This window comes from Ictalurus furcatus, chromosome 23 (assembly GCF_023375685.1).
Source record: "Ictalurus furcatus strain D&B chromosome 23, Billie_1.0, whole genome shotgun sequence".
NCBI lineage: Eukaryota > Metazoa > Chordata > Actinopteri > Siluriformes > Ictaluridae > Ictalurus > Ictalurus furcatus.
The window spans coordinates 6448737-6472500 of NC_071277.1; the positions used below are offsets into that span (position 1 = coordinate 6448737).

Here is a 23764-nt window from a genome sequence, read left to right on the forward strand (position 1 = left end):
GTTTTTTCAGTTTCATTTTTATTGAACATTTCTGCTGAACATTTCTGCTGAACTAAACATTTCTGCCGAACTAAACATTTCTGCTGAACTAAACATTTCTGCCAAGCTAAACATTTCTGCTGAACATTTCTGCTGAACATTTCTGTTGAACATTTCTGCTGAGCTAAACATTTCTGCAGAACATTTCTGCTGGACATTTCTGCTGAACTAAACATTTCTGCTGAACATTTCTGCTGAACTAAACATTTCTGCTGAACATTCGTCCATTCGTTCGTTTTGAACAAATCTTTAATATGACTCAGGAACAATGAGTTGTCTCAGAGAGTGATTTGTTCATTTTCGTTCGTTTTGAACGAATCTTTAATACGACTCGGGAACAACGAGTTGTCTCAGCCAGTGATTCGTTCATTTTCGTTCGTTTTGAACGAATCTTTAATACGACTCGGGAACAACGAGTTGTCTCAGAGAGTGATTCGTTCATGTTTCACCGCGCATGCGCTACAACATCCCCATAGGTTCTGTACAGGAAACAGAAACGACTAGTTCACGTCTCGAGTCTTTGGGTTTGAGTCGTTCGTTCTTCCGGTGACCGCCCCATATTTTTGTCAAGAAGTACTGAACATATCTTATACCATAGCAATTTTTCAACGATTACAATGGTACTTTTTATCCATTTATAGTTACATTTAACATTGCGTAAAGTCCAGGAGACAAGATAGACGGCTATAAACCGTCGTTCCCTCGCCTGCCTCTCTTTTTTCCTCATGAAATTAATTTTCACTTCCACAAATGATTGTTTGGTTGACTGCTTGAATGGTTAATATATTATATTCTAAATATAATATATTCTAAAAGACAGCAGCGTGTGGTTGCGTTTCCTTATCGTTTGGCAGCTACAAAGTTTGCTGACTTCAAAAGTCTGATATGTTTCCTCGTTTAAGTTTTAAACCTGCCAACTCCTGAATTAGCCAAAGTCTTGTGTTGAAATGTCAACACTTAACACATCACATCCTGTAGTCACACAGCTATTAGCGCAGTTTGTCAACTCGAACAGCACTTTTTGTTCTCCTTATGAGTTTCAGTGTTGTACACTGTGAGTCCCACAGCAGATGGTCCAAACATAACATGTTTGTGCTCCGTGTTCACCAGCGGCACTCACACCTCTGCTGAAAAACAACCGCATACTTCTAATGACTTGTGCTGCCTCAATCAGAGTGTGTGTGTGTGTGTGTGTGTGTGTGTGTGTGTGTGTGTGTGTGTGTCCTGACTCTGTGAAAATAGCTATAGGGGAAATTTCTGAATTTCCCACAGATTATTTACATACACACACAGACATTTTCACACACCCACACTCTCTTCCAAAAAAAATGTAGGTACTCTATTGAGGGATAGAGAGAGAGAGAGAGAGAGAGAGAGAGAGAGAGAGAGAGAGAGAGAATCGGAAGTGAATAGATAAAAATTATTTATAAACAATCGTTATTTCAATAGTAATCATTAAAAAATAACCACAACAACAGAAAACAACTACAATAATAATAATAATAATAAAAGAAGAAAAAGAACATGAAAAGAAGAAGAACAACAGCAAAAACAACAAGGACAAGAACAACAAGAATAATGGAAGAAGAACATGAACAGGAGAAGATACGAAGGACAAGAAGGTAAACAAGAAGAAGGGCAAAAAGAAGACAAAGAAGAAGAAGAACATGAAAAGAAGAAGAGAGAAAAGAAGAAAAACAAGAAGGACAAAAAGAAGACAAAGAAGAACAACAAGAAAGACAAGAACAACAAGAATGAAACAAGAAGAAAAAAGAAGAGGAAAAACGACAACAACAAGACGATGAAGGTGAGAAAGGACATTAAAAAGAAAAAGATGATGATTAAGGAAAAGAAGCACAACAAGATGGAAGAAAAGAGAAGACGATGACGAAGATAACAAAAAGTGAAATGAAAATAAAAAAGATGAAAATGTATAAGAATTATTATAAGAAGAAGAAACAGATGATGAAGATGATGACAAAGGAGAACAAGAACAACAAGAACATTAAGAAAAAGAAGAAGAAAACTAGTTTAAACTGCACCTTTTCCCTCAACCACCCAAAGGTCTATTACCCCACATAACAAACTGACTCTGAGAGGAGCCGCATGTCCACTGCACACTCTCACACGACGAGCGCGTGAAAGAGCGGCCGTGTAACGAGTCGGTCCTGAGAGAGGCAGCGGTGAGGCGGCCTGCATGCTGTATGACACATGGCCTGATTGTTGCTGTGTGGAGTTTAGGAAGCCCCTGTGGAGTACTGGGTGAGGAGCAGCACTCAAGCGTACTGTAGGCTTTCCCTTCATCAATTTTAATACAAGCCTTTAATGGAAGGCCTGGATGTTCGCCAACCTCGGCCTACTTCCACTAAGAACGAGGGACGGATCAGAGCCAGAGCTGCGTCGGCCTCGCTGAACCTCATTCTTCAGCTCTCAGAGTGCAGAGCGTGAGTGAACAGGTGAGGAGGAAAAACTATCAGTGTATTTGATAGTATAAATGATGTGAAATGTCAAATAAACTCAATAAAATGTCAAAATAAATGTATGTAAAATAAATAAATAAACAGATTTATAAAATATCAGTAATAAAGTCTTGCCATCAAATTCTACATACAAAAGATGTTACCATACTTGTATTATTATTATTATTATTATTATTATTATTATTATTATTAGGGGGCCAAGCACCAAAGGTGTGTAGGCACTCTATTGTTATTCTACTTTTTCTTCTTCTTCTTCTTCTTCTTCTTCTTTTTCTGGCTAGGGTGTCTACGGCAGTCCATAGAACCGCCTGGTAAAAAGTTGTGAAATTTGACACACTGACTGGGGAGGGTCTATGGAACGTCCTGACCAAATTTGGGCCTAATCTGGAAGTGCGAGCGGCTGTGGCTCAGGTGGTAGAGCGGGTTGTCCACTAATCTTAGGGTCGTCAGCCCACATGACTCCACATGCTGAAGTGTCCTTGTTCAAGACGCTGAACCCTGAATTCTAGCGCCTTGCATGGCAGCTCTGCTACCATTGGTGTGTGAATGGGTGAATGCAAATCCAGTGTAAATCCAGTGTAAAGCACTTTGTAGAACTGCTAAGGTTAAAAAAGCGCTATATATAAGTGCAGACCGTTTATGATCATAATTTTTGAACTGTGTGTCAAAAATTTCAACGCTAAGCATCCCTAGATTTCCTGGATCGAGACGACTTTAGCGCACCCTATGATGTCAATTTCTGCCTAATTAAATTTTCCGCCATTTTGGATTTGTCAAAAACTGTTTTTTCTCTAGTACTCCTGTGATTTGGTCCAATCATCACCAAATTCGGGAAACACATCAGCTTCAAGAGTAACAAAAAACCCCACAAAAGTTGACTCACAACCCGGAATTACATCATGTTCGACCTCCAAGCTACAAAGTGAGGAAAACCATGCACGCCTCCGTGTTCGTCTTTTGTTAGCAACAAGCTATCCAGCTATCTGTGATGAGTTTTGCATCTTTACCTGTATATGTCTGTATGCGGGCGCATGGTGGTTTAGTGGTTAGCACGTTCGCCTCACACCTCCAGGGTTGGGGGTTCGATTCCCACCGTGGCCCTGTGTGTGTGCTCAGTTTGCATGTTCTCCCCGTGCTGCGGGGGTTTCCTCCGGGTACTCTGGTTTCCTCCCCTACATGCATGGTAGGCTGATTGGCGTGTCTAAAGTGTCTGTAGTGTATGAATGGGTGTGTGTGTGTGTGTGTATGTGATTGTGCCCTGTGATGGATTGGCACCCTGTCCAGGGTGTACCCCGCCTTGTGCCCAAAGCTCCCTGGAATAGGCTCCAGGTTTCCCGTGACCCTGAAAAGGATAAGTGGGATGGATGGATGGATGGATGTCTGTATGCTGATTGCTGGAAAGCAAATGCTTATATATACACAGTATTAACTCAATTAACTACTTTGTTTACTGAGCAGCCATGTTGATTTGAGTCCATCCCGAATTTCCGAGTAAAAACGGATGACGAATGACGAGGCGTTTTCTATTGTTTGCTCCGGTCGGAGGTTGGAAATTCCAAGTTATGAGTTTTAGTCGAACTCTGCATTAATTCTGCACAGGAAGCTTCATATTTAGCCACAAAGGATGAACCGCCTGTCACTGGGAAATGAATACAAATCACCGACAGAAGCAAAAACGCAATCTATTCAAAGCAAACAGGCTTCATTTCAACCTACTTATTGCATTTTTGGAGTCTTTTTCATAAAGCAGCTATCTTTCCTGAGATATTGCATGCTGGGTAACGTCCCAGCTTCGGGCAGCTTCATTTGATTTCTCATTTGGCCGTCCCCAGGACGAAAAAAAACCTAAAAAACGTCGGATCATGCTCGTCCTCTATGTGTGCGTGTCCTTAAGTGGACTAATAAATCTATGAATAGCCTGCAGTATGTACCGCTGGCACGACCAACCTGTGATCTCAAAGCACCTCTGGACGACCCTCTAAACACAGCCAAACATGATTTCATACTGGAACACACTCTGACACAGTCGCACACAAATACATCGTTATATTTCCAAATTGTGGTTGGATGATGGATTCTGTTTAGGCCAAGTTAAGCCAAATCACTCATCCAGGTCACCATGAGTTCTCTAATAAGTCTGGATTTGAGGCAAGTGAGCGAGTGAAGTCACTCCACACGCCGATAAATAAGCTGTAAATACTGCCTCGTCTCTATGCTTATTTAAAGCAACAGTGCAACTTTTTTTGTTGTTGTTAGAAATCATCATGAAGTCACGGCAGTTTCAAATGCCAGCGCATATACCGCCTACATTGTACCTGAAGGTAGTACAGCCTAAGAATCATCCCCAAATTTCTGAAACAGTTTCACATTGAATCAGAGGCATCATAATAGAGAAACCTTTCCCCTTCAGCAAGGCCTTGTGTTATAGCTAGCTAGGTAGCATTAGCTCAGCTCGGTGATATGTCAGACAAGGTTTCAACAATCAGGTTAGGGCAATACAATGAAGCACAACACATCTGCTGGTACTGAGCTAACTAGCTAACTGTAGTGCACTAGTTTTAGCTAGCTAGTTAGCTTTAGTTCGCTAGTTCACCTCGATTATTATAGCTCCTGTTTATTACCATACTGAATAGTGTCATTGCTATTTAGGCATCCTATTTAGTACAAAGACTGCGGTTTGGAACACAGCCCTGATTTCTCATTGAATGTCTATTACTAATTCCTTCTTTCAGCAGTCAGATTAATCATGCGGCTAGAAAGGGCGCGGTACAACCCACATTACTACTACCAAGTTTGTCAACAAGTAGCTTAGCATTTTTCAACCAGAGATACCAGAGAAGATGATCAAAAAAAAAGTTGGTAGGTTTAATTAAGAAAATGATTATTTTCCAATACCGGCATGTCCCAATGTGTGCTATTCCTCTTACACCACAGATATTTTCAGATGACTTTATATCCATTTATAGTTACATTTAATGCTTAGGAACATCCGCAAAACTAGTCAGTTCTTTATGTTATAGCATAAACGTTGCTATAAACAGTCGTTCCATCCATCAGCAGCCTGTATTTTTTTTTCTCTTCTTCTTCTCAATTTTAAAAATGCAGCAACTTAAATGTATAGCTTGATGCTGGAGACTCCTTCCATATACACGTCACATAAATTCACTGTATCAACAATGACGCGTTTCTCTCTGTTTATTAATATACTGTTACTGTAGAAACAATAACATATTAGGAACCCTACTGTCAGAACTGCTGTTATTGAACAGGTACGCTGTGGTATAAATAACATTTCAAACTCAACCCACTTATTAAGCCTTATAGTCAGTCCTGGACGTGCGCCAACCTGGAATTCGAGTCCACAGCCCCCTGTGTTTGGCTCATTAACCAAACACAATGTGTGCAACACACTACCATTAATCTGCCACCACTCGCAACCCAATACAATCGACTTCCAATAAGGGAATTACACCAACAACAACCACCTTGCACTTAATCGGATAAGAGTGCGTTTGCGTACACATGACAGCACTGTACATGGCTAGAAAATGGTATACGTTATATGATACCAGTCTCATATATTTAACAGTTACCATCAGTGATGTTTGGGCATGATGGGAGTTTTAAGGGTTTGGCCTTAAGGGTTTCTTATTTTGATAAATGATAAATAATCATTCAGAATCATTGTAATATTATATACCTGCATGCCAACATGAAAATCCTAGAAATCCTAAAAAAAAGCGTGACCCCTACTTAATTATATGCAGCTCCTCCCCCTTTTTTTTTTTAACCAACCAGAGAATATAGCCCTGCCCACTAGTTTTCTATTGGCTCACAAGAATGAGGTTTGATAAAATTCTCCTAGCAGACAGCATAGTTTTCAGGTGTCTCCGGGTATCACCGTAAAGGGTCAAAAATCATAAACGCTACAGCTCATCCGTAAATGTTGGCACCTCATAAATGTATGAATGAATGATTGAATGAACGAAGGTTTGACTCAAAGCAAGCAGACGGTAGGAGATAATAATCAACTGAAGGATCTCAAACACCCTCTCCCTCTGCCTCGGAGTTCTTAATGCAACAAAATTTACACTAAATCAAATATTTCCTGCCATTATTTCAAAGATGTGTTCTTATTGCAGAGACAGAGATCAGCCTGAGGTGAGTCTAATGTGGAGGATATCACATTTCTGAGCTTCTGCTTGGGCTGAGCTATTAATGTCAAAAGCAATATCATATCGACACAACGTACTGTATATTTATGAGGCTTGGAAGCTGACAGACCTGTGTGAGTGTGAATTTCTTATATTTGCATTACAGACATGTCACATTAGATAAGATCTAATGAAGGGATATGGTTTTGAGATATGAATAAATAAATAAATAAAAACGCGTGTCCACCAGATCTTCCTCATGCTCAGTGTGTCTGTCTTACAAACACACATTGCACCCACTGACAGTGCTAGTGTGTGTCAGGGTGCGGGGGATGCTGTCTATCTGTCAGTGGCGAACCGTGTCAGGTCAAAAGTTTAACTCTGTCGGGATAACAGGAGGAAGAGAACTGACAGTTATAACAGGGTGGTGGAAATACGCCCAATGAGGATGTTTCGGGGGGAAAAAAAAGCAGTCTATGAGTATGAAGGATATAACAAGTTAAATGTACGGTCCTCTTCGAAACTGTTGGAAGAACAAGGCCAATTCATTTGTTCTATATTGTGCTATATACCAAAGACATTTGGGTTTGAGATCAAAAGATGGATATCAGCTACACAACAATCCATCATGTTTCACTGCTTACTGCATCTTGTGGTATGGTCTTTATATTTCTGTTCTCAAAGTCTTCTTTGAATGCTAGATAACATCTCCCCTGCCCTGTGGAGGTTGTTGGTGATGTCACTGACTGTTTTTGGGTTTTTCTTCACAGCTCTCACAACGTTTATGTCATCAACTGCTGTTGTCTTCTTCGCTTGTTAGTACACCGTTGGTTTCTTTCTTTTTCAGGACATTCCAACTTGTTGTATTGGCTATGCCCAGTGTTTGTGCAATGCCTCTGATCGATTTCCCCTCTTTTCTCAGCTTTAAAACGATATTTACTATTTAAACAATCAATCTAACAGGACAAGCCTATAAATTGGGTGGTCTGATACAAAATGTGCTATGTTCTATGCCGTTTAACATGTCTACATATAAATATCTGGAAATAAAAACTGCAAAACAGCAACAAAACAAATAAAATGAATTGGTCGTGCTGTTCCAACAGTTTCAGAGGGGACTGTATGCTAATAAAACCTCAGAGATTTGCTTTTCTATTGGAAACTGGCATATAGATGTACACACATGGACATGCCAACAGCCAATCAGATTACAACCATTAAGATCCAAAAATACCAGATGCTCCATGAGCACCTGAGACTGTGACTATCGTAATTCTAACCCTGATATTCTCTCTATATCTTTCTTTCATTCTCGCTTTCCCATTTCTCCTACCATGCTCTGTCCCTCTCTCTCATTCTTTCCTCTGTCTCTCAGTGTGTGAAAGGTCTCTATTCCCATCTGCTGCACAGTCATTTTTTTCTGACAAATATCAGCCATTTGGAGTCAGCTGAATCGCTCTGCGGTCACCGTGTTTTTTTCTATTGCACTCTCGTGGTTATTATACAAGGATACGTTATGATCAGGAGTGGACAATGTACTGAAAAACTGTACTTTAATAAAAGTTCAATCTTACTTAAATTAAAAGTATGGGGGAAAACATCTATTTAAGTGAAAGTCCAAATTATCTACACTTGGACTACACAAAGTCCAAATTATCTACCCCCCACACTCAAGTATTTAAGATTCCCGATCCCATGACTAGCAAGTTAGCTAGGCAATCTTTCATATGGAAAATATTCTGGTTAGCTAATGTTGAATAATCTTTTCAATGAATGTTAAGGTATATTATCAGCAAAAAGAGCAAAACTTAAATAACTATTTAATTTAACAATACAAAATCTAACTAGCTAATTTACCAAATTTATAGTTAACTTGCTGCTTAGCTAATGTTTCATGTTTAATAACCCCTCACTATTAGAAAAATTAAAACGTAACTATCTAAGTTAACAAGCTACAATACACAACTTAACTAGCTTGCTAATTTAACAAACTTATGTACAAAACCTAAGTTAACTAGCTAAATTATATAACAACTAATTAATTCACTAAATTTATAGTTAACTTGCTTGTTTAGCTAATGTTTAATGCTTATCAAAACCCTTATTATCAACAAAAACAAAACTTAACTATCTGATGAAACAAGCTAATATACAAAACTTAATTAGCTTGCTAATTTAACAAACTAATGTACAAAACCTAACTAACTAAATTACAAAACTTAATTAGTTAATTTACCAAACTTATAGTTAACTTGCTGGTTAATGTTTAATAAACCCTTAACATAAAAAACAAACAAACCAAAAAACAGCTATCTAATTAAATAAGCGAATATGCAAAACTTAACTAGCTTGCTAGTTAAACAAACTAATGTAGAAATCCTAACTAGCTAGCTAATTTAACTAGCTTAATTACAAAACTTAACTAGGCAATTTACCAAATATATAAGAAACTTGCTGCTTAGCTAATGTTTAATGTTTAATAACTTCTCATTATCAACAGAATTAAAACTGAACTATCTAAGTTAACAAGCTACAATACACAACTTAACTAGCTTGCTAATTTAACAAACTAATGTATAAAACCTAATTTAACTAGCTAAATTACATAACTAATTAATTTACCAATTTTATAGTTAACTTGTTGTTCAGCTGATGTTCAATGTTTAATAAACCATTTAAGGAATATTAAGGCACATTATTGACAAAATCAAAACTTAACTATCTATCTAATTAAACAAGCTAATATACAAAACCATAACTACCTAACCTAACCCTAACCAGCTAGCTAATTCAACTAGCTAAATTGCAAAACTTAAAAAAATAGAAAAATGAGTAAAAAGTATGTTTAAAATATCATTTCACTCATTTCGTCATCACTCACAGAGCATATACGCTGCCTCTGACAGCTGGAGTTATTACAGGAGAACAAAGTGACTTTCCAAATACCACGACGCAGCAGAAAAAAAGGAAATGGCTCAGCAACATCTGCCGAGGAGCTAAAAATGTAAATAAATAAATAAGGTTTGAATAGGACAAGCCCATATTTCTTTACTACAGAAAGCTCTCCAGCCTCTTTATCATATTCACACAAATATTTTCAAGGCTCCTGAGCTGTTATCCTGGGCCAGATACACATGTGAGAGGCTGATGTCCCCACACACACACCATATGTTCACATAACAGGTACAATTAGTTCCCGAATATCATCAGAAAACCGAACTGAGCTCAGCATTTTGTAACTGATTTATGTGGAGTTTGCTCTCCAGCTGTTCTGCGTCCCATGAGATTGTTGAGCAAATCAAAGAGGAAAGGAGAACTCATAAATCCTGGATATAAGAAGCCAGTGCTGGAGCAAAACATCAGCTTTATTAATCTCTAGGTTAGCTTAAAAAAAAAAAAAAAAAGTCTAGCAGTCTGAGGATGTGATGTCCATCTTGAGACAACTAATACAACAATCCGATATAAGAGATGATTAAAGCAGCAACAAGCAACAAATCTCTCAGGAGTGGAAGGCCACACCTCCTGCAGTGGGGCACAGGCCACACCGTCTGTACTGGGACACAGAGGCCACACCTCCTGCAGTGGGACACAGGCCACACTGCCTGCACTGGGACTAATACAGAGGCCACATCCTTCACAGAAACTGACAGATACACAGGCCTCACCTTCTGCACTGGCATTAACACAGAGGCCACATCTCCTTTCCTGAAACTAACACAGAGGCCACACCTTCTCATCTGCACTGAGGCTAACACACAGATCATGTCAGTGGGACTGGCAGATAGGCCACACCTCCTTTACTGAGGCTGACCCAGAGGTCATACTTCCTTCGGTGAGACTGATACGCACTGAGGCCACACCTCATCCACTGGAACTGACACAGAGGCCACACCTCTTTCGCTGGGACTCGCAGCACAAAGGCCACACCCCTTTTTTAAAAAAATTAGTGCAGACATATAATAATTACCGAGGCTGTTTATTTGTTTTTTTTTAAACAGATTCAGCTTACGAAAAAGCACAGGAAATGGACGCATACTACAAGTTTAATAAATTACACGAATACGTTATCTCTCCTTGCGTACATTACATCATCGTTCCAATGTATTGTGTTTGTCTGGTTAAGAAATGGAGCGTCCAACATCGTTTGGATTCTGAATTTTCCCAGATCATGTTCAAAAAGAGTCTGTATATCTTTCAGCAGCATCAAAAACCATGACTCAGCCACAACTCATGACAAGATGTCATTATGAGAGAAGCGACGGGCTGTGAATCTGCCGAGAAAATGATCAAAATGATTTCTGCTTCTAATATAAACGGCATTGATATGCAGAGCTGCTTGCGCCGGCTCTATGTGTATACATATGCCAACTCCACAAAATAAGGCATTTTCCTCAACTCAGCATGGAGGGACTATGCTGCTTATATGCAAACCTTTGTGAGTGAGAGATGATGGAGCCTTACCTGAGTCTCTTGTAGTACTGTTTGACCTTCTCAAGAGAGGTGGAATTGATCTGAGCCTGATGTTCCTCCACTGAGACACTGTCCCTGTAGTAATAACCCTCCATGCTCTCCAGGGCTACAGAACAAAAAAAAAACAACAACCCAGAGGTACAATCATTGCCTGAACTGAAAATCTGCCAAATTATCTCATAGAAAAAGGAAAGACATAAATATGACATTTCACTCTCTATTATTCTGTCTTAAATCCATCATAACGTTAATAGTATACAATATATATACCCATGTCTATATTAGGGAATATGTTAATGTAAGGAATAAAACACTTTATAGGAAAATAATCAGTGAAGTTATTGGTATAATGAACCACGATGACAAATGGAGGTACTCATACCGTATGCGTCTTTTTCTTCTTATTTACCGACGTCTGCGATTTTGACGTTTTACGAACGAATGACACGTCATCCTTTTTATCCATTTATAGTTACGTTTCATGCTGATGAGACAAGTTAGCTCCTTTTATGGCTTTAACACAGCTATAAAACTGGTGGGTCAGTGGTTAAAGGCTCTGGGTTACTGATCAGAAGGTCAGGAGTTCAAGCCCCAGCGCTGCCAAACTACCACTGTTTGGGCCCTTAATCCTCAATTGCTCAGATGTATAAATGAACGTAATAAATTTAAGTCACTCTGGATAAGTGCGTCTGTCAAATGGTGTAAGTGTGAAACAGTCGTTCGCTCAACAACCTCTTTTATTCTACGAGAGAACACTTTTTCACGTACCCTGAGTGAATAGGACAGGTTGGATCCTGAACCCGTCACCGTGTCTTAGTCTCTGAGGCAGCTGCTCGAAGTAAAAACCCTCTAGATAGAAATACACCTTCATGGCCTGCCTCGTGCCTTCCACCTGGTAGGAGATGGGCACGTCTGCACACAGACACGTACATCATACAGCAGAGTAAGCACTGATCACATCATAATGAGGTTATGTTAGACAAATCGGCTGGACGTTTCCCGATTTAAACCCGTACGCCGATACGGCACTCACTCGCGACAAGCGGTTCTCCATCAAAGCGTCGGAAATGGAACGTGACCTTCTCCAGGTCCAGCAGTGCAACCTGCGTGTCCTCCAGCATGGCCTGCTCATCCGTCTGAAAGAACAAGAACAGACAGCACCTCATAACACTGTTGTAGGGTTCGCATATGAGAGTGTGTGTGAGGCTTCATATTATCTGAAGGGATCGTGTCTCTTCTACTGCTTCAGTTTCTGCCAAGAACATCCAAACACAAGCAACTACAATGACATACACTGCAGCATCTCCTCTATTCACTCTCTCTCTCTCTCTCTTTCACTGTGTCTGTCTCATTCTCTTCACCATCTGCTACCTCAAAACACATCTCAAACAAACAGCCACCAAGCCTCTTGACTGCTTTAGATCCAGTGCGTCCTATGTTTATGGAGCGAACCGAGAGAACCGCGTTCGAGAATCAGACGTAACGTAATTGCAGCCGCTGGCTTTAAGCTATTTGCAGGCTGTCCGTTGGAAAAGTCGAAAAGGAGTACTAGTAGAGTGCGTGCGTCGATAATACGATTAAAAAACGTCTTCATTCGCGGTCACTACGAACCAATCACTGCAGACATTTCTGCTTCACAGAGTGACCTTACATCAAATTACCAAGGTCTTCTCTGAGCTTCTAAAGGATTCAGAAAGGAGCATTAAACAGGCTTTAGGAAAAGATTTCCTCCCGGCGACACAGTTCAACTCGACCTCCTCTTCCTGTACATGGTACAGCAGATAAGAGTGAAAAGACTCTACTGTAGAGAATTCTCATTTTTCAAACCAGTTCTGGTAGCAAGGTCTCCAGCTTCACACATCTCCATGGAATCACAGCGATAGATTCGAGAATCTGGCGGACGAGAACACAAAACCTTCGGCGTTATGACGGCTCCGTACCGTATGACGGCTCCAAGGCGTGATTACGGAATAAAAAGTGCAGTTTCAGAGCCACACCTGGAGCTTTCCGTTCATTTGCTGTTAGGTTTGATTTGTTTCACACTGCACGTAAATAAACAGAACAAGAGTAAAAAAAAAAAGTGGTCGGAGGGTCTTGAAAAAAAAGTTGAAGAAACCTTCATGGAGTATGCTTAGAACTCTCAAAACTCACCCTTTTTGTATGCATCCATGTTGCAGTTAACACGTGTGATTTTGTTAATGTCTCAATTTCAGACCTCCAGACCTCCAGGGGGCGATGTTTTAACTCCTGGATACCTGGAGATCGAGACGGTTGCCACGGTGCTGACGGTATGACGTTATAAAATACAGCTGTAACAGCCATCACTTCCTGTTGAACCCGGTTGTGATGCTGAACCCTGGAGGTCATCCGGTGATCACAGTACCACAGAACTTTGGTCAATTATGCTGTATTCAATTCAGTTTGATTTGTATAGTGCTTTTAACAATGGACATTGTCTCAAAGCAGCTTTACAGAAATATATAAACACAGGATACAGATTTTAAGTGTGTGGATTTATCCCTATTGAGCGAGCCGATGGCGACGGTGGCGAGGGAAAAACTCCCTAAGATGATACGAGGAAGAAACCTTGAGAGGAACCAGACTCAGAAGGAAACCCGTCCTCATCTGGGTAACGACGGATAGTGTGACAGTAAAGGGGAGTTCATTATGGTTTTAACATGAAGTCTGTTTGTTAAAGTAGTCCACTGTTCACTAAAGGAGACCTGAGTGCAAAACTCTATGTAGTAATTGAGGTCCCAAGGCCATCGCAGCAACCGTAGTCCCAGCAACCACAGCGAAAATGTCCATGTGGAATTGAGGTCCAAAACCATTTCATGGTACTTCAAGCGGTACCATCCTCAGCAATCTCCAGGCTGTAGCCTCCAGTTGATGAGAGCTCCATTCAGACGTAGGGCATCAGGTATATATTTCCAGTTTGTGCTCCAGGTCACAGCGTGTTCTTCCTTCTCGACGTCTTGCTATTACTAGTATGAAGATCTTTGTTAATCAGTTTATTATTAAACATGCACTCTCATTTTGAGCCATCACAGTTCCCGCTTTGTGCTTTGGCTCTGATTCACAACTCGCATCTACAATAATTCTATTCATAGCTTGCAGCTGCTACAAGATGTTGCAAAAAATGATTTAAAAAAAAAAAGTTTCTTATTCATTTTAATGTCACAGGCGCAACATACAGTGGGGTGAAAAGTATCGAACGCGTCAAAGTTTTTTTCAGTAAATATATTTCCACTGAGGTTATTCACATGACATTTTCACCAGACATCAGTATTAACTCAAGAAATCTGCAAATATAAAGATTTCACAACATTAAAGCCCTTAAATGAAGTTATTTGTAATAAAGTGGAATGACACGGGGAAAAAGTTTATGATAAATGTTTTGATCTCGGGAGAGCTCTTTGCTTTTACCCAACATGAGATGTTTCTTGTGTGACACCATGGTAACAAAAAACCTTTTTATAGACCATCAATTTACTAACCCAGCTGATATAAATTTGCACCGATAGGGGGTATAATTACTTACGGATTTTAGCTGGTTCCTTGCCTTACCTTGCCTTGGAGAACGGCTTTTTCTTAGCGTGGTCAATACTTTTTTCCCGTCTCATTCCACTTTATTACACATAACTTTATTTATGGACTTTAATGTTGGGAATTCTTTATACAGTTGGATTTCTTGAGTTAATACTGATGTCCGGTGAAAATTTCATGTGAATAACCTCACTGGAAATAGATTTACTGAAGTAAATGTTGACACATCCAATATTGTACTTACTTACAAACTGTAAGTATGGGGTCTATGAAATATATAAATGAACATCATAAAAAGAAATATATTGTTCAATAGTAATAATAATAATAATTTAATATAAAAGTACATCGTTTAAACAGAATATTTGTCCCTGCATTTCATGTCACGGATATCATTTTAAAAGCTTTGGTATTAATTCCCTTGTAAATTGGATTTGTTCTTGTGGATATTCGAGATTTAAAATGGAGACACACCTGTCAATTGTCCTGTAAAAGAATTTTTACCGGAAAACCAAAAAAAGGATTTAATAAACTCTCTTACTGATACTAGCGTTATTAATGGCGCCGTCGTGAATAGAAATAGCAAATACATCTTTGATAGAAGTTTTGTCACTGGTGTTACTGTCACTGGTGTAACAGCCTGTGCTTATGACACCCCTGACAACCAATGAATGAATTCCAGTGACTTAAAGTAACGGCACCTCGTTAAAGATCAAGCATGCAGCTTATTCGTTCGAAACGAATTTCGTTTCACAGTCACAAGTGGAAAACGGAATCGGAAACTTGAACGTTTTCCCGCTCTGAAAGTCAATCCCTCTCAATCCCTCTAAAGTCAAAACACTTCTTGTTTGTTTCGTCTGAAAGCAGAGTAAAATCTACTAAAGAAGGTGAGAAAACTCCATGATATGAACATTCATCAATCTGACTATGACTATCCCAAATCCAAAGCTCGGTAATATCAGCTTTCTGGTCTGTTCTCAAATTCAGCTCAGATGTGTGCAAGTATCAAGGGAAGTGACCGAGCTTGATCTGATCCCTCTAAATCCGATCCTGATTCTGAAATGTCATCCAAAACAAACCACAGCTGCAGTGCTAAATACGGACGTCCCCCGTGAGCCTTGTTCCAGGACATACGCGATCTCACTCACGCAAACACACACACACACATGCTCACCAGGTTGGGTGAGAGCAGGGACTGGAAGTGCAGCAGCAGGCCGGTGTGAGAGATCTGCTCCAGCCAGCGGCGACTCTCCTGAGCTTCGCTCTCACCACCCAGCATCCGATTCAACACGGCCAGCAAATGTTCGGCGAAACTACACACGGCTCCCACCAGACTCTGACTGAACACCATGTCTCTCCTCAGCTGGATCTCAGAGTCTGACAGACAGAGACAGAGACACGATATACGAAGATTTAGATTTGGTTTTATACACACGTCTCCTTTTTTATTTGATATTTTATAGTGAAATAAAAAAACAACAACAACAAAGCGGTCGCTTAAATAAAATACGCCTAAACTAGAGGTAAGGCAGAAATGAAGGGGGGGAAAAATCAATACATTTAAAAGGAGAGGAGAGACGTGGGCATGGATGGATGGATGGATGAGAAAACGAGACAAGGATAAAGAGAGAGATAGACAGGGAAGGGAGAAACCGCAGGACGGATGGAGGGAGAAAAAGAGAGACGTGCAAAGGGAACGTGATCGAGAAAGAGAGGACGAGATAAAACGAAGCATTCGGTATAAGGTTGATATTGTTATTTATGCATTAATTATTGTACGTATGTTAGGAAGACAGAAAAGGAGAACAAGACAGACTCAGTGAATTCAAGGGATCGAGAAAGAATCCAGAGCGACTGAACGATATGGAGAAACAACAGAGAGAAATATAGAGATAGAGGTGAATAAAAAGAGAAAACGGGCGACGAAACGTGCGAGAGAGAGAGAGAAAGGACAGCATTCGGACAGGGAAAAAGAGATGACGAGAAAGAGAGGTAGAGGCGGAAGCTGATGGAGGGAAAGCACCGTGATGATAAGAGAAACGGGAGGAAGTATCACAGTGATGAAGTTGTGACGAAATCCTGCAGGTCTTCGACACTGAAAACGCGTAAATGTCAAAATCTCAAGCCTGCAAATAATGTCGTCGCTCGGCGGTCAAAAACAAGCGATTAAAAAAACGAATGAAAAAGAAAAGCAGCGAAAGTACGAATCGGCTCTGTTAAGCCAATCAGCTCACGTCCAAATGAGTCTGTCACGCTTTCTTTCGTTCTATCTATCTGTCTTTCGACTTCGAACTATCTTCAAGCTCACGGAACCATTCCAGATTTTCAGACCGGCTATGTCAAGCCAACCTCAAAGTTCGTCCTGACGAACTTCACCGATCTAGTTGAGTAGTGATGTCTTTATTTATGGAAGGAGTCTCCAGTTTCAGCGCTTTGTAACGGTCAGAAGTAAAGCCGTTCCCGACACAACGAGCTGCAGGGGTTTCTTTGAAAAAAAGACGCTCGTGAGGGATCATATCACGCTTCTTACGATACGATACGATATTTTTACGCTAAACGATACATATCGCGATACATGGGTTCGCTAACAAACAGGACGACAAAACAGTAGTGTTTCGTTTTCCTGATGATTCTTTAAAAAAAAAAATTCATGTGCATTTTTGATTTTTAAAAATTCTATTAAAAATTATTCATCAAAATAAATTAAATATTTAAGGGAAGGAAAAAGAATTTAAAAAATCTGTAAAAAGGCTACATTGAAAAAAATGTATGTAATAATTTAAAAATACTTAAAGACTCTAATATCACGATATCCGCAGTATCACCGGAAATTACGTACTGTAATTATAATTTATCACGATATCTATATCATGTCATGTCACATCGCCCAGCCTTACGATCCACAACATTTCATGTAACTCTAAACAGATAAAAATGTACACCGTAATGCTGTTTAACACGTACCTGTATACTGGAGTAACACCAACAGCAATCTTGTTTTGATCTCTGAAACAAAACAAAAAAAATATTAAATGAAATCAATTGCTTTATTCCTATAGAGACATTTTACAGGTTAACGTATTTATTTATTTATTGCTTGGTTTGCTGCTTAGTAGGAGAGGGTGCATTCAGTTCTCCTTTCCCAGGTCACATGTGTAGTCTAGAGCGGTCACGTTTCTTTCATATGATGTTTAATTTCTTAATAAAAATGGCATTCGAATGCTTTTATATTTATATTCGAGTCTATAATCGAATACTTTATACGCTGTCCGTATAGACTAAGGGTCGCAGGTGCGGTCTTTTTCGGCCGTTTGACCTCCATTACTAGCTTCTTTTTTTTTTTTTTTAAAGATATTTTTGGTACATTTTTAAAAACATTTTTTTACCCACATTAATGTCAGTAAGGTCACTGATATTTCCGATCACCTTGATCATATTGTGTTCGTAGCTTTCATGTTAAGACGACGGATACGGGATGGTATTCACCTTCTCGGACTCGGAAATGAGTCGTTTCTATGGAAACACGCACACGTCGCATTAACAGCATTCAGACCAAAAAAAAACCCCCCAAAAATCCCTACTAGAACGTGATTGGGATTGTTCGATTAAACACGTGTAGAGCTACTTTAACTATGCGGTTGCAACTGCTTTAACTGTGGAAGCCATTTTGTTTTGTTTTGTTTGTTTATTATTTGATGTCACGTCACACAGCCCGATTATGAGTCGTGAATGCTTTTCACACATCAAAAATGCGTCGCTATATTCGTTCCAACCACATTACACTACCACGTTATGAGATATGCTTGCCCCGGGTCTGATTCATGAATAAACTCTTGATGAATAATGAAAATGGAAATCTCCGTACGCTTGTACGACCGGAAGCCGAATGTGACTTTCGAGACAATTTTTTCCGATTTCGTTCGGAAATGTATACATAATGAAAATAATACCGTGCATTTTCCTATATCAAGCTACGTTGAGAAAATATGATCGGATAGATTTATTTCAACAAGAAAGTCTGACCTTCCACGAACTTGCCGATGGTGTGTGTGAGAGCCTGAACGCTGCTCGGGAGGTTCCACGGGTCTTGTTTAATGTGAAGCCGCAGTTTCTTGGTGCAGTTGACTTTGGGCTCCATGTCCTGATGAAACTCTGTTCAAACACACACACAAATTATTTTTGGCATTCTTTCCTTATGCCAGATGGAAGGGAAAATACCAGTCAGTTAAAATTATTCACAAGAATATAAAGGTGTGGTGCTGTAATCACACACACACACACACACACACAACCCCCTTTGCGTCTTGGTTTCCATGGCAGAAGTGTCATGTACTTTTGGTTTCTGTTTAGTTCCCCCATCCTCTCATTAGATTACCCGCCCCCCATCGTCCATTCTGTCTCCCCGGTGTGTCTATGTCTTCTCACGAAGTCTTGCCAGTTGATATTGTGCATTTCTGATCTTGCCGTTTCCGTGTTCTAGTTCTTGTAGCTTTTTTAACTGTGCCTGTGTACTTGACTATTTCCCCTGCTATGATTCTTGGATCTGCCCTAATAATATTTCTAATAGTAAAGAAAGACAGAAAGAAAGAAGGAAAAATAACTCACAGCCCTGCTTCACTAGCCCTGAGTCCACGTTTTCTAGTGGAAACTGCCCTAATTTCTGCATCTAGTGGTTTCAAAATATCCAAGATCCAAGATATACATTGAGCAACTGATGTCTTAATTGAAACATTGTAAGAAATAGCCATGATTAAACCACCATTAAAACGCAGCCTGTTATTAGAAGGTCACCAGTAGAGACTCTTTTGGATTCCATTACAAAACCACCAAACATGCTGGTCACACACCACCTTTTAACCCAAGAGGAGCCTTTCCACGTCCCACATGGAAATATGTTTATATGTATGTAAACACAAAGACCAGCACTACCCATTAGAAATCATTACAAACCACAAAGAACTAATAGGAACCCCATTGTGTTTCTCACATAGCAGTCACTTCCATCATCAGCTCCTGTAAAACGTCAATCTCAGCAGGGAACGCACATAAATATGACCACAGCCTTTAGTTAGAAATGATCTGGGGATCTAAATGAAATTGTCTCGTAGAAATGAAGGTTTTCTGGCCGAGACGCTAAACGGTGTGAAACATCTGGATTTAAGTATACTGTATACTAACTATTATTTCAGTTCTCTAGGCAGAATAGTTCAAATGTCAGCTCTGACATCCACGCACACATTTATGGAAAATCTATTCCTTCGTACCTCATTTAAGACCCTTCGGGCACGCAAAAAAAGACGCCACACACACTGGTGACTCTGAGACTCAGGCGTGTAAGCGACTTCAGCATGCAGGGGATTAGGAAATCGAAACAACGGGGATTATTCGCTAATCTGCTACTCAAGTTCGGAGAGGGATTAGGGAAAACTGGGAGCTGGATGGGACCACACACACACACACACATACACACACAAACACACATACACAAACACACAAATACACACAAACACAAACAAATACACACACAAGCACACTCATGCAAACACACACACACGCAAACAATTGTGTCTGATAGTTTTGATTTAAGTGCAACGCGAATGATATTTTCTATGAAAATAATGTTACTAACAAGTCTGCAGGAATGTTGCGGAAATCTGTCTTGAACAAAATCTTTTCCGGAAGTACAGGAAGTGCAAGAAGTGCAGGAAATGGATTTACAGTACAATCTACATCCTCTGAACTTGAGAGGAAGGTGAGACATTTGATAGAGTGTACTCAATCCAAAAATGATATTTAAAAATGGCTTTTTTTCAACAACAACAAAAACAACAACAAGTCCCAAATTCCCAAAGTCTCAATGCTTCAATGCTGAACAATCCCACTGAAAACCTAATGGCCTAATGTTCAATTCTCCATAGCAAAGGAACAACTTTTGGACAGCATTTTCACAGAGAGAGAGAGAGAGAGAGAGAGAGAGAGAGAGCGAAAGAGAGAGAGAGAGAAAGAGAAAGAAATTAAAAGCTTTTTTGTTTTACCTTGTAGGCCTCGACCTGGTGTGAAACACTTTGTCTGTTCGAAGGCCCGAGCCACTGTCGCCCCCTTCAGAAGACTCGTCATAGACTCCACCTGCAAAACACAACATCATCATCATTTCATACACTTTACAACTCTTCAGTAAGCACTTTATCCTGGTCAGGGTTTTCCATGGATCCAGATTTATAATTATGTACGAAAACACTGAGCACTGAAATGCTTTGACTTTGGGAGGCTGGAGGAAGCCAGAGAGAACATGTGAAACTCTGCGAGGACATTAACCAGAGTTCAGGACCGAATCTCCGACCCTCGACCTGTAAGGCACCAGCACTACCTGCTTCACCACCAGGGCCGATTCTCGCTATAACCGGTTGCTTAGAAGCCCCAGGCCACCAGGGGGACTTGTGATTTTTACACACAAAAAAAACACACCACACTTTACTATCATTTGATGAAAAGGCAGTCGTAGGACGTCCCCTTGTGGTTTTAAAAAACAGAAACTGCAATTAACATAACAAAATTAGGTTAAAGATGCGTGACCGGCCGTATCATTAAAGCCACTGAGAGGTGACGTGAAGAACATCGGTTATCTCGTTACAGTGGCACTTGTCAAGAGGTGGGATATACTGTATTAGGCAGCATGTGAATAGTCAGTTCTCAAAGTTGATGTGTTGGAAGCAGGAAAAATGGGCAAGCGTAAAGATCCGAGCGACTTTGACAAGGGCTGAATTGTGATGGCTGGACGACTGAGTCGGAGCATGTCCGAAACAGCAGGTCTTGTGGGGTTGTTCCCAGTGTGCAGGGGTTAGTACCTACCTAAAGTGGTCCAAGGAAGGATGATGAACCGATGAACCGACAGGATCATGTGCGCCCACGGCTCATTGATGAGTGTGGGGAGCGAAGGCTAGTCCGTCTGGTCCGATCCTACAGAAGAGTTACTGATGCACAAATTGCTGAACAAGTTCATGATAGAAAAATGCCAGAACAGATAGTACATCACAGCTTGCTGTCTACGGGGCTGCGTAGCTGCAGACCGGTCAGAGTGCCCATGCTGACCCCTGTCCACCTCCGAAAGCACCTACAATGGGTACGTGAGCATCAGAACTGGACCATGGAGCAATGAAAGAAAGAGACCAGGTCTGATGAATCACGTTTTCTTTTATATCATGTGGACAGCTGAGTGCATGTACCTGGGGAAAAGATGGCACCAGGATGCAATATGGGAAGAAGGCAAGCTGGCGGAGGTAGTGTGATGCTCTGGGGATGTTCTGGAAACCTTTGGTCCTGGCATTCATGTGGATGTTACTTTGACACGTACCTAATCAGTGTCGCAGTGAGCAGAGTCCCCATGACAAAGCACTGAATGTAAGAACGGAATCTCCAACGGAATGTACGGCAAGACGAGGGAGTTACGAAGACTCGTAAACCTAGCATGGGTTTCGTTAGGGCCGGTGTAGGATACGTCATCGTTAGACAGGGTTATCGAACACATATATAAGCTCAGGCTTGGATCCCGTGTGTACAGTATGCAGAAGAGGGCGGATAGCGCGGTCCGCTTTAATGCAGCACAAGCAGCAGTTTGTGATTGATTGATTGTCCTGTCAATCAAAATGTATACATTCTATACATCTTCTATATGACAAACCCAATACATCTTCATACCTGCTTAATAAGAGACATTTTCCGTCCCCCGGCAGCAACAAATTGTCCATTCTGTATGTGCATATATGTGTATATCACAGTAAAAACGGTCCAGGAGTGTGTGTGTGTGTGTGTGTGTGGCAAAAGCATACACACCTGGCTGAACAGATGTTCCAGAAAGCCGTGGAGCTTCTTCTGCTTGTCAGGAGATATCCACATGCTGGCCGGCATCTCATCTCCTATATGTGTGTGTGTGTGTGTGTGTGTGTGTGAGACAGAGAAAAAATGAGAGGGGTTCATCCGGCCACAGAGACAGACGATGGAGGCTTTATTACTCTAATGAAGCAGAATGGCTGCGGCGTGAGAGCGGTGTCGCTCGTTCAAGGCCACTGCTTAGCAATTAGCATGTAATGGCTATCAACTTGACACAGACTGCACTTTGGCAGCGTTCTAATTCAGCTGTCAGAGGAGCGGCTAGCTTCACACCCTCGACCAGCACAGAGAGAATCAGAGCGGGACAGACACACGAATCGTATTTAATCACTGCTCACCTCGGTTAAAATAGAATAGTAGTAGCTGTAGCTTAGGAAACCGTGTGTGTGTGCGCGTGTGTGTGCGCATGTTACCTGAGTCCATCTCGTCACTGTGGACGTAGGAGCTGCAGTGGCTGCTGCAGATGCTGGTGAAGGAGGCGATGGAGTTCCTGTTACTGTTACAGTCACTGCGAACATAACGGCATGTAACGTAAATATTTAACAATAAAGCTGTAATCAGATTGTGTGTGTGTGTGTCTGTGAGTGTGTGAGAGTGTGTGAGAGTGCGTGTGTGAGAGTGTGTGAGAGTATGTGTGTGTGAGTGTGAGTGAGTGTGTGTGTGAGTGTGTGTGAGAGTATGTGTGTGAGTGAGTGTGTATGTGTGTGTCAGTGTGTGTGTATGTGTGTGTGAGAGTGTGTGGGTGTGAGTTTGTGTGTGTGTGTATGTGTGAGTGTGAGTGAGTGTGTGTGAGAGTATGTGTGTGTGAGTGTGTGTGAGTGTGTGTGAGAGTATGTGTGTCTGAGTGTGAGTGAGTGCGTGTGTGAGTGTGTGTGAGAGTATGTGTGTGAGTGAGTGTGTATGTGTGTGTGAGATTGTGTGAGTGTATGTGTGTGTGAGTGTGTGTGAGTGTGTGTGAGAGTATGTGTGTGTGAGTGTGTGTGTATGTGTGTGTGAGAGTGTGTGTGTGAGTGAGTGTGTATGTGTGTGTGAGAGTGTGTGTGTGAGTGTGTGTGTATGTGTGTGTGAGAGTGTGTGGGTGTGAGTGTGTGTGTATGTGTGTGTGAGAGTGTGTGGGTGTGAGTTTGTGTGTGTGTGTATGTGTGAGTGTGAGTGTGTGTGTGTGTGAGTGTGTGTGAGTGTGAATGT

General features: G+C 40.8%; 1 protein-coding gene across 1 annotated transcript in view; it reads right to left on the bottom strand.

The window, feature by feature from the left end:
• Positions 1 to 23764, bottom strand: part of prex2 (phosphatidylinositol-3,4,5-trisphosphate-dependent Rac exchange factor 2) — a 122373-nt gene that overhangs the window by 13775 nt on the left and 84834 nt on the right. Inside the window, exons 27-35 of the mRNA XM_053612227.1 lie at positions 22990 to 23084; positions 22520 to 22602; positions 20725 to 20815; positions 18713 to 18841; positions 17654 to 17695; positions 15864 to 16066; positions 12177 to 12279; positions 11912 to 12055; positions 11135 to 11249 (exon numbers count right to left, since the gene is read on the bottom strand). Coding sequence (XP_053468202.1) covers positions 11135 to 11249; positions 11912 to 12055; positions 12177 to 12279; positions 15864 to 16066; positions 17654 to 17695; positions 18713 to 18841; positions 20725 to 20815; positions 22520 to 22602; positions 22990 to 23084 — 1005 coding nt within the window. The remainder of the gene's footprint in view (positions 1 to 11134; positions 11250 to 11911; positions 12056 to 12176; positions 12280 to 15863; positions 16067 to 17653; positions 17696 to 18712; positions 18842 to 20724; positions 20816 to 22519; positions 22603 to 22989; positions 23085 to 23764) is intronic.